The sequence below is a fragment of the Ambystoma mexicanum genome, chromosome 1q, assembly GCF_040938575.1.
Source record: "Ambystoma mexicanum isolate Mex_15411 chromosome 1q, UKY_AmexF1_1, whole genome shotgun sequence".
In the NCBI taxonomy this organism is placed as follows: domain Eukaryota; kingdom Metazoa; phylum Chordata; class Amphibia; order Caudata; family Ambystomatidae; genus Ambystoma; species Ambystoma mexicanum.
Window position 1 is genome coordinate 1292247821 of NC_090922.1, and position 12344 is coordinate 1292260164.

At 46.4% G+C, this 12344-nt stretch overlaps 1 protein-coding gene across 2 annotated transcripts in view; it reads left to right on the plus strand.

Annotated features, from left to right (window-relative positions):
• USP24 (ubiquitin specific peptidase 24) overlaps positions 1–12344 on the plus strand; it is a 2799104-nt gene that overhangs the window by 2107720 nt on the left and 679040 nt on the right. For both annotated transcript variants that reach the window (XM_069642114.1, XM_069642115.1), the window contains exons 53-54: positions 6061–6164; positions 7620–7733. In XM_069642114.1, coding sequence (XP_069498215.1) covers positions 6061–6164; positions 7620–7733 — 218 coding nt within the window. The remainder of the gene's footprint in view (positions 1–6060; positions 6165–7619; positions 7734–12344) is intronic.

Consider the following 12344-nt stretch of genomic DNA (forward strand, 5'->3'; position numbering starts at 1 on the left):
ACAAGCAGAAGAAATCATTGAAAGCGAAAGGACAACAGAAACGAGTGAAGGGTGGGGAGCCATCAAAGGGAAAGAACATTTGACTGTAGCATCTGCAACACAATTCCCTGTGTCCCGCCTGCTCACACCAATCCTGGTATGGGTAACCCTGATGCAGAGAACTAAATTGAAAACGGGCCCATCCAGAGCAAAAATCCCAGCCAAAACGCAAAAAGGCCAGCTGGAGAAGTGTTGGAGGCAAAGACAGCAGGCAGACACCCTATCACCTTCCCCGCCACCAGAACAAGTAGCTGCGGCAAGTAGCACATCCCTGATCATGATGGCTTCTGATAAGGAGGAGCTCTTGAACTGCCTGAAGGGAATGGAAGCCAGATTAACGAACACTTTCCAAAATCAGATGGGGCAAATGAAGGAAGAACTGAAATTGCAGGAAGTCAGAAAAGAAATTAGTGAACTGGGGGAAAGGGTAGACGTAGTGGAAAACGGGCTATCAAGTATAGCGGAGTAAGCAAAACAAAACAGTATCTTACTGGATCAGGTGGCTAGCGCAACAAACCACCTAGAACTCCAGGCCGAGGACCTATAAAACCGCTCACGAAGGTCCAACATCAGGGTCAAAAACCTGGCAGAATCGGTGCTGGACAAAGACCTGAAAGACACCATGCAGCAATGCTTCAGCAGCTTGCTGAATGATACCCAACCAGAGATCGAGTTTCATAGAATACACTGTGTAAGCCCCAAGAGGAAAGAAACAGCATCGAGACCCAGAGACATGCTGATAGCCATGACGTCTTATTGTCTGAAAGAAGACATCCTGAGAGCAGCGAGAACCCACAATGACCTCACAATCAACGGATGTCGTATACAACTATACCAAGATTTGGCGCTAATCCCACTTCACAAAAGAAGGTTAATGCAGCTGGTCCCGAAAGCTCTGCAAGCAAAACACATACCATACAGATGGACCTATTCATTCAGCCTATCCTTTACCCGGGAAGGAAATCGGAGAAGAATCAGCACTTGTGAAGAGAGCTTCTCATTGCTACAACTGGAAAACGACAAAAAACCGAACCCATACCAGACCGCAGCGAAACACCCCAAATAAACCGGACAATCCATGGGAATGGTCAACTGAAAGGAGAAGGAGGCCTGGTAGAGAAATGAAACTGGCTGGCCCCCATAAAAATCGAGAACGACCTGAGCAGCAGGGGTACGCACCTTGCGATAGCCCAAGAAGCAGACGTTTAAAATGGAGCAGACCAAAAGAAACGGCCTGCATGGATGAATCTGGACAGAGGTAGGAGGACATTACATCTTATAATCTGAATCAGGATTTGAGAAGATCTTGGCACACTGGAAACTTGGGAGAGAATGTGGCCCAACGCCAGTATGGAACATCCGGGAGGATTCTCAGGAACCCTGGCCATCAGAGACCCCAGGGGAAGGGTAGGGGGGATGGGGGAGAGGGGAGGGTCTGGAAGGGGAAGTGAAGGGGGCTAGACGAATAGAGTCTGAAATGAGAGCAGGCACAGAGTCCGCGGTCAGAATGGGGGTCCCGAATCAATGAAAGGGGAAGACCCATACAGGAGGCAAGCAGAGTGACAAGGGCAACAACTCAGACCCACACCACAATGGAGGAAGCAACATTAATAACACTTATTGTGCAGGGGCTAAACTCCCCCAATAAATGCTGCACAGTCCTGGGTAGACTGGAAGCGATGCACGCAGCGTTTGCGATCCTACAGGAGACTCATCTCCTCCAGAAAGATGAGGAGTAAGTCGTACCCCCTACAGTTCTCTCGCCTCTAGGGGCAAAAAGACAAAGGGAGTACCAATTCTTTTCAGTCAAGACATAGGATTCCAAAAACAACACCTGATCAGGGACAATGAGGGGAGATACCAGGGGGGTCAAGGGCACACTTAGGGGCCAAACCTACACAGTTCTGGCAGTATACGTTCCCAATGAGAAACAGGACACATATATCACCAGGTTGCTGCAGAAAGTGAGGGGATGGTACGAAGGTCAGCTAATCATAGGCAGTGATTTTAATTGCGTGATGGACACAATTCTTAACACACTCCCCCCCTCTCCCCCCCTCCTACAGCAGTAGACTAGAAGAATAGACAAGCGCTGGTAAAACTCTTTGTAGACTTGGGGGTGATCGAAAAATGGCAGTTCTTCCAGGAAGAAAACAGGGAATACACACATTATTCGGCAGTACATAAGGGCTACTCTAGGATAGACATGGTTCTGGTCTCAGCATCCCCAATCCCACAGGTGACAAAAGTGGAAATCGGGGCAAAAAATCTCAGACCACGCCCCCGGTGTCAGTCTGCATAGAGTTGGACAGAGGCGAAAATAAACATCGACCCCATTGGAAGCTAGACAAGATGATTCTGAGGGATATAGCACACATGGAAGGTACCATAACAATTACTTTGAGGGGAATGATAATGGGGGGATGAATTGGAGAATAGTATGGGACGCGCGGAAAGCAGTAGTGCGTGGAGAATTAATTGCACAAGCTGCAGCATACTACAGTGAGAGGGCCCTCATAACACACAAACTGGAAGGAGAACTAAAAGAGGCTGAAAAGCAACATAAGACTCGACAAACACGAATAAACCGGGCACGAATTACGGAAGGTCAGAGCCCGGTTAGAAAACCATACTGCAGATAGAGTGGCACATACACTATTGAGCACCAAACAATCCTACTACATACATGTCGGGAAGGCACCAAAATTAAAGAAACAAAATGCACGCAATTGTATCGCTAGACTGAAAAACAGACTAGGGGAATTGTGTACTGTAGACGAGGAGGAACTAGAAATAATGGTACAATTCCATGAGGAACTATTAGGTAGCAAAAATCTTGACATTGTAAACCAGAAATCCTACATGTCCGCAACCCCTAACCACAACTCACAGAACACAACCAGAACACATTGGGGGAGCAGATAACGTCCCAAGAAGTCAGTGATGCGATAGAATTGCTGCCGGGGAATAAGACACCAGGCCCGGATGGTTTGGGAAATGGCTGCTATAAAACGTTCCGCACACAGTTGATAGCTCCCCTCACTTGCCTCTTCAACGATATTAGAGAAAAGGGGTCGCTCTTGGCAGATATGGGGAAGTCAATTACGATAACCCTAAAACCAGGTAAAGATCCCTCGGAACGCACCAGTTATGTCCTATTGCGCTCCTAAACACGGACGCAAAACTCTATGCTAAAATATTGGCAACCGGGTTGATGAGTCGTACCGGAAATCATTCATGAAGACCAAGCCGGATTTATAAGGGGAGACACACACAAGATAATGTTAGACGAGCCATAGACGTTATCGCCATGGGAACAAGAATGAACCAAAGATTTTCAGTGACCGTCATAGATGCCGGGCGGGCTTTCTTCCCTATGTTTCATCTTCCCCTGAAAGTGTATCTTCTCACAGGGGGGAGGCAGTCTTCTCCATCCAGGAATCTTTACATTGAACATTCACGCCTGGTTTCTGAGAGGGTAAGGTACAAAGATTGGGACCTCTCGAACGATGTCATGGAGGGGTTGCTTTCAGCCAGAAGACAAGCAACCAAAGACATAAACCGCTGCCATTGGAAAACCGCAATACACTTATGATCCTTTCTTTTTTACTCCCCCCTGGCCCATCAGGGATTGTAGGTGGCTTCAGTTAACTGCTGAGCTTTAATCAAATCTATGCAAATAGGACAAGCATACACGTCCTTGGTGCTAAAGGGGTTAGAGGATACTTAGCTGTGATTTCAATCTTCTAACGCTCACCAGAACAGGGATCTTTTTTCAAGTTACCCGTTGAAATTCAATTTGAATGGATTGCATGCTCCCACAAACTCTTCATCTTGATAGATGGCCATTCAGCATCAGCTGCTCAAACATTTTCGACAGGGAGCGTATTAGGACTCGAAATAGTCTCTTGATGCCCTCGTGTTCGGCCACTCCACTCCTCGACTGCGGACATTACGGTCAGTTGCCGTACAAAAGGAGTGCTCTATGCCCCCTTACCTCATTTCCCTTTTTCTGCACGCTCAGTACACTACTCAGAACAAAGTTGATTACTTTTACTCGTTCGAAATTCTTGCCTGTGGCCTGAACCGCCCAGATTCAGGTGCTGCAAGGAGTGCAACTCCAAAACGTCTCCAAGGATTTACCACCGCACTCGACCAGAGGTGTGGCTACTTCATCGGCTCTGCAAAGAGGGGTTCCAGTGCAGCATATTTGTAGTGCTGCTACATGTCCCTCTCTTCAAACTTTCACAAAACATTACTTCCTGGATTCTGCATTGGGTCAGGAGGCGAGGTTTGGAAAAGCTGTGTTGCACAGCATCAACGCTAAATTGTCTGTTCCCACCTCCTGCATCTTACTGTTGTGGGAGTCTACCATAGATGAGGATAACCCGGGAGGAGGCAATCCATTCGAAGAGCAAATTGCTCCCCCCTGGTGGTGTTCATTCGATTGGATGTTCTTCCCATGTATTCCTCATCGGCCCTCCCATCCTACCCCTCTTCCTTTGGGAGAATTTCCATGTATCACACCTTCCTCTCTTCCAATGCTTGTTCATTTTATGGCCTTACGAAAGTCTCTGCTTATGAGAGGGGAAAACTGAACCAGTGGGCGCAGTGTGTGCTATATATAGACGTCCAGCGCCTAGACGCCCATGGGTTATGTGCGCTCCTATAGATAAATAAAATATACAGTCAGTGATGTCGTGCTTGAGAGCAGACAGCGCCCTCTACTGAGAAAAAGGTTTCTGAAGCAGCTCACGCTGAATGGAATATATTTTAGATGAGAAATACGTGGGAGGAACATCCAGTCGAAAGAACATTACCAGGGTTTAGTAATGTGTTCTTCTGTGGATTCATATGCAACCGATACCTCATTACCCTCACTGCCGACCCCACTATGGAAGCTGGCCACGGACTTGTAGTGTATCTGCTTTCTTTATTACTCAAGTATGGACAAGAGGGAATGAGTTGGGGTTCAGGCCGTTTTATTAAAATAAAGAAGTGCAAAGAATGTATAATCTTATTTTCACCTAGTTAAGGTCACGTTTCTTAATTGGCTTTTCGTTCCTCCAAAAAAACATTGTAATGATACATGGGGTGTTTTTATTCATCTTCCCTATAGTGCATGTAATTGGTCTCTCAAATTCGGATCTTTGGATCGGGGAGGTAAGGGGTGTAGTGCTTAAGGCACATCCAGAGTCGAGGAGTGGCACGGTCGAGACGCAAGGAAGTAGTGAGATGGCATTGAGCCTCATTATGCATCCTGTTGAAATTTCCCAAGCAGCTGGCCTTAAAGGGATGATCTATCAAGAAGAGGAATATGTGGGAGAAGAATCCATAGAAAGAACATTACACCCAAGTAATTTCTCCTTCGGTTTTCATCTTTAGTCCCCCGCACAGTCTTCTTCTCGCCACCTCCCCAATCAAAGTTTGAGCAGACCTTAGAAGTACATTGAAGTTTCCAGGACTCAGGAGTTATGGCTTGTAACATCAACTTTTTGGTGTTTTTACTATTCCTAGTACAGTAAATACATTTTTTTTATCAGACCACATGCGCTGGATATGGCTCTGTTACAAGCTCTCCCAAAGGCATCATGGGGCCTTTGGCACTTATTATACCAGAGGACAAGCTGCTACTTCTGCTGTTCAGAGGGAAGCATTACCTCCCTGACTGTAAACCAGGCAACCTGGGTATCTTTGTGCTCATTTACTTAGTAATTGCATCTTAACACACTTGTGCAAGAGGATGAGAGGATTAGAAATGCAATGCTTTAATGTGTCCTGTCTTGGCGGTGCTTACCTACTGCTCTTTTATTGAGAATTGCTTTGGGAGTCTTGCATAGCGAGACATCTGTCGGAGTAATGGATCCATTAGAAGAACAAATACCTTAACTTCAATAATGTTCTTTCTGGTGAATGACATGATTGTTACTCTAGTTTTTAACCTGGTGTTGCTTAAAATAAATGTATTTCCAATTCAAAGTTATACAGGAATTTATAGAGCATGCAATACATTTTTTCCAGACCAAGCTAAAACACCCATTGTACCCAACTATGGCAAAATTGAGCATACAACTTGCAACCCAGTTTCTCTTCCAAACCTATCTGCGAACAAAGAAAAAACTAAGGTAAGAATTTAAAACTCAACATGAACTCTGCTGGTCTAGATGGCATGAATGTAAGGTACATGGCTCTTTGCATTTTGAAGCTTGCCGTCCTCTATTTATTTGTGGAAAAGCAATCCTACATGTGCCAAAATACAAAGACCAAGACTGAATGAGCATCTTCCAGAGTAACCCCATGCATGTTGTCGTGTATGATGTAATTTTCAATGACAGATAGTTCACATGATTTTCCAGTGGCACCAGATGGAAAGTTAATGTATTTTGTTTTAATTTATCATAATCCAATGTAAAACCTGCAGTCATTAGTAGGGGTTGAACAGAATGACTCCAGCAGAACCAAAGGGCCTCATTCTGAGTTTGGTAGTGCGTGAAACAGGTGGTAGTAGTTTGGTTACCACCACTTTTTTTGGAAACACTTGTGTATAGGCACTATATAAATAAAATATATCATTACCACCACTTTTCCTGCACCATCAAGCTACGCGTTTTGGCAGAATTACCACCTGGGGAATTACAGGAGGTAATGTGTGATGCTGGAGTTAAATCCTCCACTTTTCCTCCAAAAGTCGGCGGCTTTACCACTCGGTAATTCCACCAGTGATAATTCTGCCAGATTTCCAACTAACACTGCCTTACCACCACTTGTAATCCCAGGGCAAACCCACAGTTCCAAGTGGCAGTAATAGTAACCGATTTTGGCAGTATTTCTACGGTTTTACTGCCAAAACATTGCCAAACTTAGAATGAGGCCCAATGTATCTTATGGTCTTGCTTTGGTTGTAATTAGATAATCGTGTGTCTTTCATTATAGTAAATCACTTCTTTAAAAAAAGAAAATTGGAGAGGCAGACATATTCCCATCCTAATTCCACCCTCCTTTTAGCAGTGATAGTTATGTCTGCAAGTCTTGTAAGTGTGATGGTATGGGATCTACAGAAGACTCAAGTTAATGTAAAATGTCCAGCAACCACTTTTTCTTGGGCATTTAAATTGGGGAAGAAAAGAACCCTGCATCCCACCAGCTCCAAAATCTTCCATCAGGAGGACAAGTTAATTACCTTTTATTATGTTCCTTCTTTTGGACACATTGACCCCTCAAGTAGATTGCTCATAATATTGTGTGGCAATGCCAACATTTCCATCTGTCTGTACTTGGGAAATTGGGGTGTAACTGAGGTCATCTGACACCTGCAGCTCCACCTATGATCTGAGGCAGTCACTTCTGGCACCAGTGACATTGGCATTAAGACTGTATGGAGCTGCGCATCATCACATTGTGGCTATGAAATTAAGTTACAGAACCAGTCTGTACCTGAAGTAGATTTCAAAAGATAAGTCCTCGGTGTGTAGCATAACGTATCTATCAGAAATAAAGTGTACCAATGATACCTTATTCTTTTTTGTTTTTGCCTCATAACAAATGTACCTGGATTAACACTTGCTATTGCTTTGTCAAAGGCTTGATACCGAAGAATGGATTGCCACTATTGAAGCATTGTTATGTAAAAGTTTTGAGGCTTGCCAATGGCTGGTGGAATATTTTATTGAATCCGAAGGACGAGAGCTTGTCAAGTAAGTGCTTTGCATTCCATTTTTAGATGAAATATGTTTGCAGAGGTTGTGTTTATATAACACTGCACATTTAAATTCTATTGACAGTATATTCAGAATGTACTTAACTTCATTTCATTGTTCACACTGGGGTTATAGTCCAGATTCATTCAGTGTTGTCCATCTTTATTTTAGACACATTATTTTCCTGCTGTTGTTTTGATCAATGTTGCATTAAACATTGAAATTCCACTCAAAAAGATATCACCACAACCTGCTATATAATGTTTTGGAGTCATAGACCAAAAGATCTATGTACCAAGTTCTCCAGCATGGGCTCTTGCATGGATTTGCATGCTCAAGAATATTCCCTGTCGTCAGTCTGGGAATCCTTGGTAAAAAGAAAGCAGTTTAGATTTACACTTAGGCTACAGAGGAGACAAGCAGTTTACCAGTGTTATCTGGGGTCATGCTGACCCCAGCCAATGGCACTCGTCCTCCTAGGCTCCACTCCTGGTGGCCATCTTCGTAGGGATTTGACTGCCTATTAGGGTTTGGGTTGCTGAAGAATTGCCTAAAGTATATTTTCACTGTCTGACCTTCTGTTACAGGTTGTGGATCTATACTTGGTTGAATATTCCTTTAGGACAACAGTATATGTTCCCTAGTATATGGTTGTGTTGGTATTGTTAATATTGCTGTGGTTTGATCTTGTGTTTGACTCAAAAGTCCTTTAATAAATGTATATGTATTTCTGATATATACACCTGACAGAGTAATTTGTGGTGTCAGTTACTGTGTATGCTCATTGTGGACATTCGATCAACCTCACCCCTCCTGAGACCTAGTCTTACCCATGCCAATGCTACCTTGATTGGTCTGGCTTGTCCAGAAGATTACCCTGTTCCAATAAACTATTCTGGCCTTCTGAACCTCTGCCCACCAGGTCAGAGTTCAGAAATCCATCTTAACAACATGTCCGACCCCTCTAGTGCCCTGGTACTGACAACTTTGGCACTGATAAATCTTTCGACACTGAAAGAGGTTCAGTAGATGCCGGATCAACCCTGTGCATTCAAGGATCTCGACTCTACGGTGTCTCGATCCCAATCGACACCGACATCCACCATATCGGCACCGAGAGACCAACCCTCGACGTCGATAAAACCTTCACACCGCAACCCTGATCCAAATTTGCTGATGTCATGGCAGTTATCTTCAGCGGTAATGACACTGATGATCAGGGGGAAGGAAGACCAAAATCGGTTTTTGCAGCCTGCTCAAGGCCTCCATGACACCAGCGGTCTGGACACCTCTCCAGACCTCGAATTCCAGCAATCCCAGCCCTATGTCTCAATTCAAAGGTTTAGTAAAAAGGGTTATTGATATCCTCCAATTGCATTCATCAGCGGCGCTGATACAAGGTTATGACCTAACAGATATCTTAGATGAAGGTCTCACCACAGAGCGCAATTTGCCATTAAACCCTGCATTGCTGTTCCATTAACAATTATGTGGCAGCATCCTTGTTCTATTCCTCCCGTCGGCTCCACCATTTCCGAGAAATATATCCCAGCAAGAGGAAACCCTTCATTCCTCTCCTCTCACCCTTCCCCGGAAGGGCTGGTTATGCAGGCTGCCACGGTCTCATCTAGACCTGCATCTTCCACTTCTACTCTGCCTCCTGACAGGGAAGCGAAAATAGTTGATGACTTAGCAAAGAAACCACTTACTTCAGGCAGTATGGCCCTTAAGGCTACAAATGAGGCAAACAGTTTTGCCAAGTACTCCTTTGGTCTATGGACGAAAGTTGAAAATGCTGCGCAGTATGTCCCAGAAGGACAGATGCGCAAGGTCTTCCTACAGCGAGTGGAGGATGGGAAAGAGGTGGCCAGACAGTTGCTGCAAACGAGCCTGGAGAATGCGGACTGTGTGGGGCGATCTATGGCGTTGTCAGTAATGCTAAGAAGGCAGGCCTATCTAAAAAATCTGGTTTCTCCCCTAGTGTCCAAGTTAAACTTCTGGACATGACCAAAGAGGAAGATCTTTTCGGCCAGAAAGCCGACTATTCTTTAAAAAAATGTAAGGAATCAAAATCGCTGTTAAGTCCTTAGGTCTAGCTGCGCAGCTAGGCAAACCTGCATTCAGCTTCGCCTCTAGGGAACGGGGCTACAGGCGGTATGCTCCTTATGGCAGGAGGGCGCAGCTCCCACCGGTCAGGCAAGGGCAGAAGTGTTTTTAGCACTGCAGAAGGTGCAGAGGGGCTTCTAGAGGTCAACAGGCAGCGGTAGGGGTGACCAGCCTCCAAAGCCACTTTGATTTTCCGGTCACAGTGCACCAGTTGGAGGACAGTTGACAGAGCATTTGCTCCAGTGGCAGAGGATTACCTCCGATGCCAGGGCTCTTCTGCTCATTCAGTGGGGTTATTGTCTGCCATTTGTAAGAAAACCACAGAGAGCTCTGTTGTTGAAGGGTGCCGTGTAAGAGGTACCTCCCGAGCATAGAGGATCAGGTTAGTATTCCTGGTATTTCCTAGTACCCAAGAAGGGAGGCGGTCTCTGTCCCATTCTGGACCACAGGGCCTTGAACAAGTTTGTGAGGAAAGACAAATTCAGGTTGGTTCATCGAAGCAGTCCTAGATACCCAGTTGGGGAAGGCTTTCCCTCCCGGGGAAAAAGTAGTCTGCTTGACAGAGATGGTGGACTTATTCCGGAACAATGCCACTCGGTCAGCGGCTTCCTTCCTTCCGCCTCCTAGGCCTCAGGGCTTCCTGCATTTTTCTAGTGCCAGAGGCCAGGTTGCGCATGAGATCACTGCAATGGTTACTGAGAGATCCGTGGTCTCAGTACCTCGGCACACTGTCGGATCTCCTCAGAGTATCCGCATCAGTGGTCAATGACCTGTCTTGAAGGGCAGACTGCAACAGTCTTTTGGCGGGGGAACCCTTCTGGCCTCCTTGGCCTCAGACCCAAGTTGTCAAGGATGCATCCTAGAAGGGTTGGGGCGCTCACTGCGAGGATCTGCAGGTGAGCGGCCTCTGGTCAACAACGGAAGCCTTGTGGCACATCAACAGGCTGGAGTTACGAGCTATCAGACTAGTCCTAAAAGCGTTCGCCCCATCTCTTAGAGAAAAGTATGTCCTTGTCCTGACGGACAACACGGTGGCAATGCATTACCTCAACAAACAAGGTGGTGTGCACTTCTGCCCCCTCTGCAAGGAGGCGATGATACTTTGGTTCTGGTTGCTGGAGAGCAGGATCTCTCTTGGCAGCTCATCTGACGAGCACAGAGAACAACTTGGCAGATGCTCTGAGCAGGCAGAGCATGGTCTCACATGAGTGGGACCTGTGCCAGGAAGTCCTAAAGGAGGTCTCCTCTCTCTGGGGTACCCCAGCAGTGGATGTGTTCGCAACGGAGTCCAACAGGAAATCCAAACTGTTTCAAGTGAATTCCCAACGAACAGTGCACTGCAGGGACGCGTTTCTTGTGGATTGGACCTTCCCTCGCCTTTACACGTTCCATCTGATTCCCGTAATTCCATGGGTTCTCAGCTGGTTGAAGAGGTTTCGAGCGACCATTAACTTGATTGCCTCGGACTGGGCAAGGAGAAAATGGTACTCTGACCTCATGGATCTGTCCACCTAACTGGTTGACTCGGCGGTCGGATCTCCTAACCCAGTCGGAAGGTCGGATACTCCACCTGACCCCACAATCCCTCAACCTAAATGCGTGGCTCTTGAGAGGATGAGATATAATGACTGGAACCTCCCTGAGGAAGTACTTAAGGTGTTGCTGGCTGCACGCAGATGTCTACAAGATCTTTGTACTCGTGCAGATAGAGAAGATTTGAGGCGTGATTCAGGGAATACGAGATTGACCCCTTCTCTTGCCCCACCACTACAATGATGGATGGAGTTCCTTCTGTCACTGGCCTCAGCAGACCTTCAGGTCACCACAGTCAAAGGTTATTTGGCGGCCTTGTCTGTGTTTAAGAGATCCCCGGATGAAGGTTATTTTTTACGATCCCAGTAATGGCACAATTCCTGAAAGGCCTTGTAAGTAAGTTTCCGCCAACTGACTTTGTTGTCCCGTATTGGGACCTGTTAGACACCAGAAGGTGTCTCACCCGCTAGTCCCTGGGGATCTGTCATCCAGGTGGCCAGGACACGGCCATCGCTTTTGGATACAGTTCCTGGGGGTAGACCAGTGCGGGAGAATTACCTGTGTGAGATGTCTTCGGGGAGTGGGAGTGGGGCGTCCTATGGTGAGAAGCGGTATCCCTCCCTCTGTAACACCTTCCCCCCCATCCTACCAGGTAGGACATGTGGGAACTTTATCAACCGCCCCCCCCCCCCCCCGCCCGTTCCTTTCTCCAACACCTTCTCACGGACAGCCCGCTCTGGGAGAAAACAGACTCGTACACGAGCCATGTACCTGACATATCCCATTACTATGGTTATGCAAGGTCAGGCAGTTACTGACAATCACTCAGACCTGACTTCCATTAAACTTCCCCACACAGATGAAAAGCGGAGCACGAGAGCACACTCTGAGCGAGACAAAGCACACGTGCGAACAGCAGTTTCGAGTCGGCAGCTGAACGAGGGGAGAAGGACAGCAAACCAAGAAGGG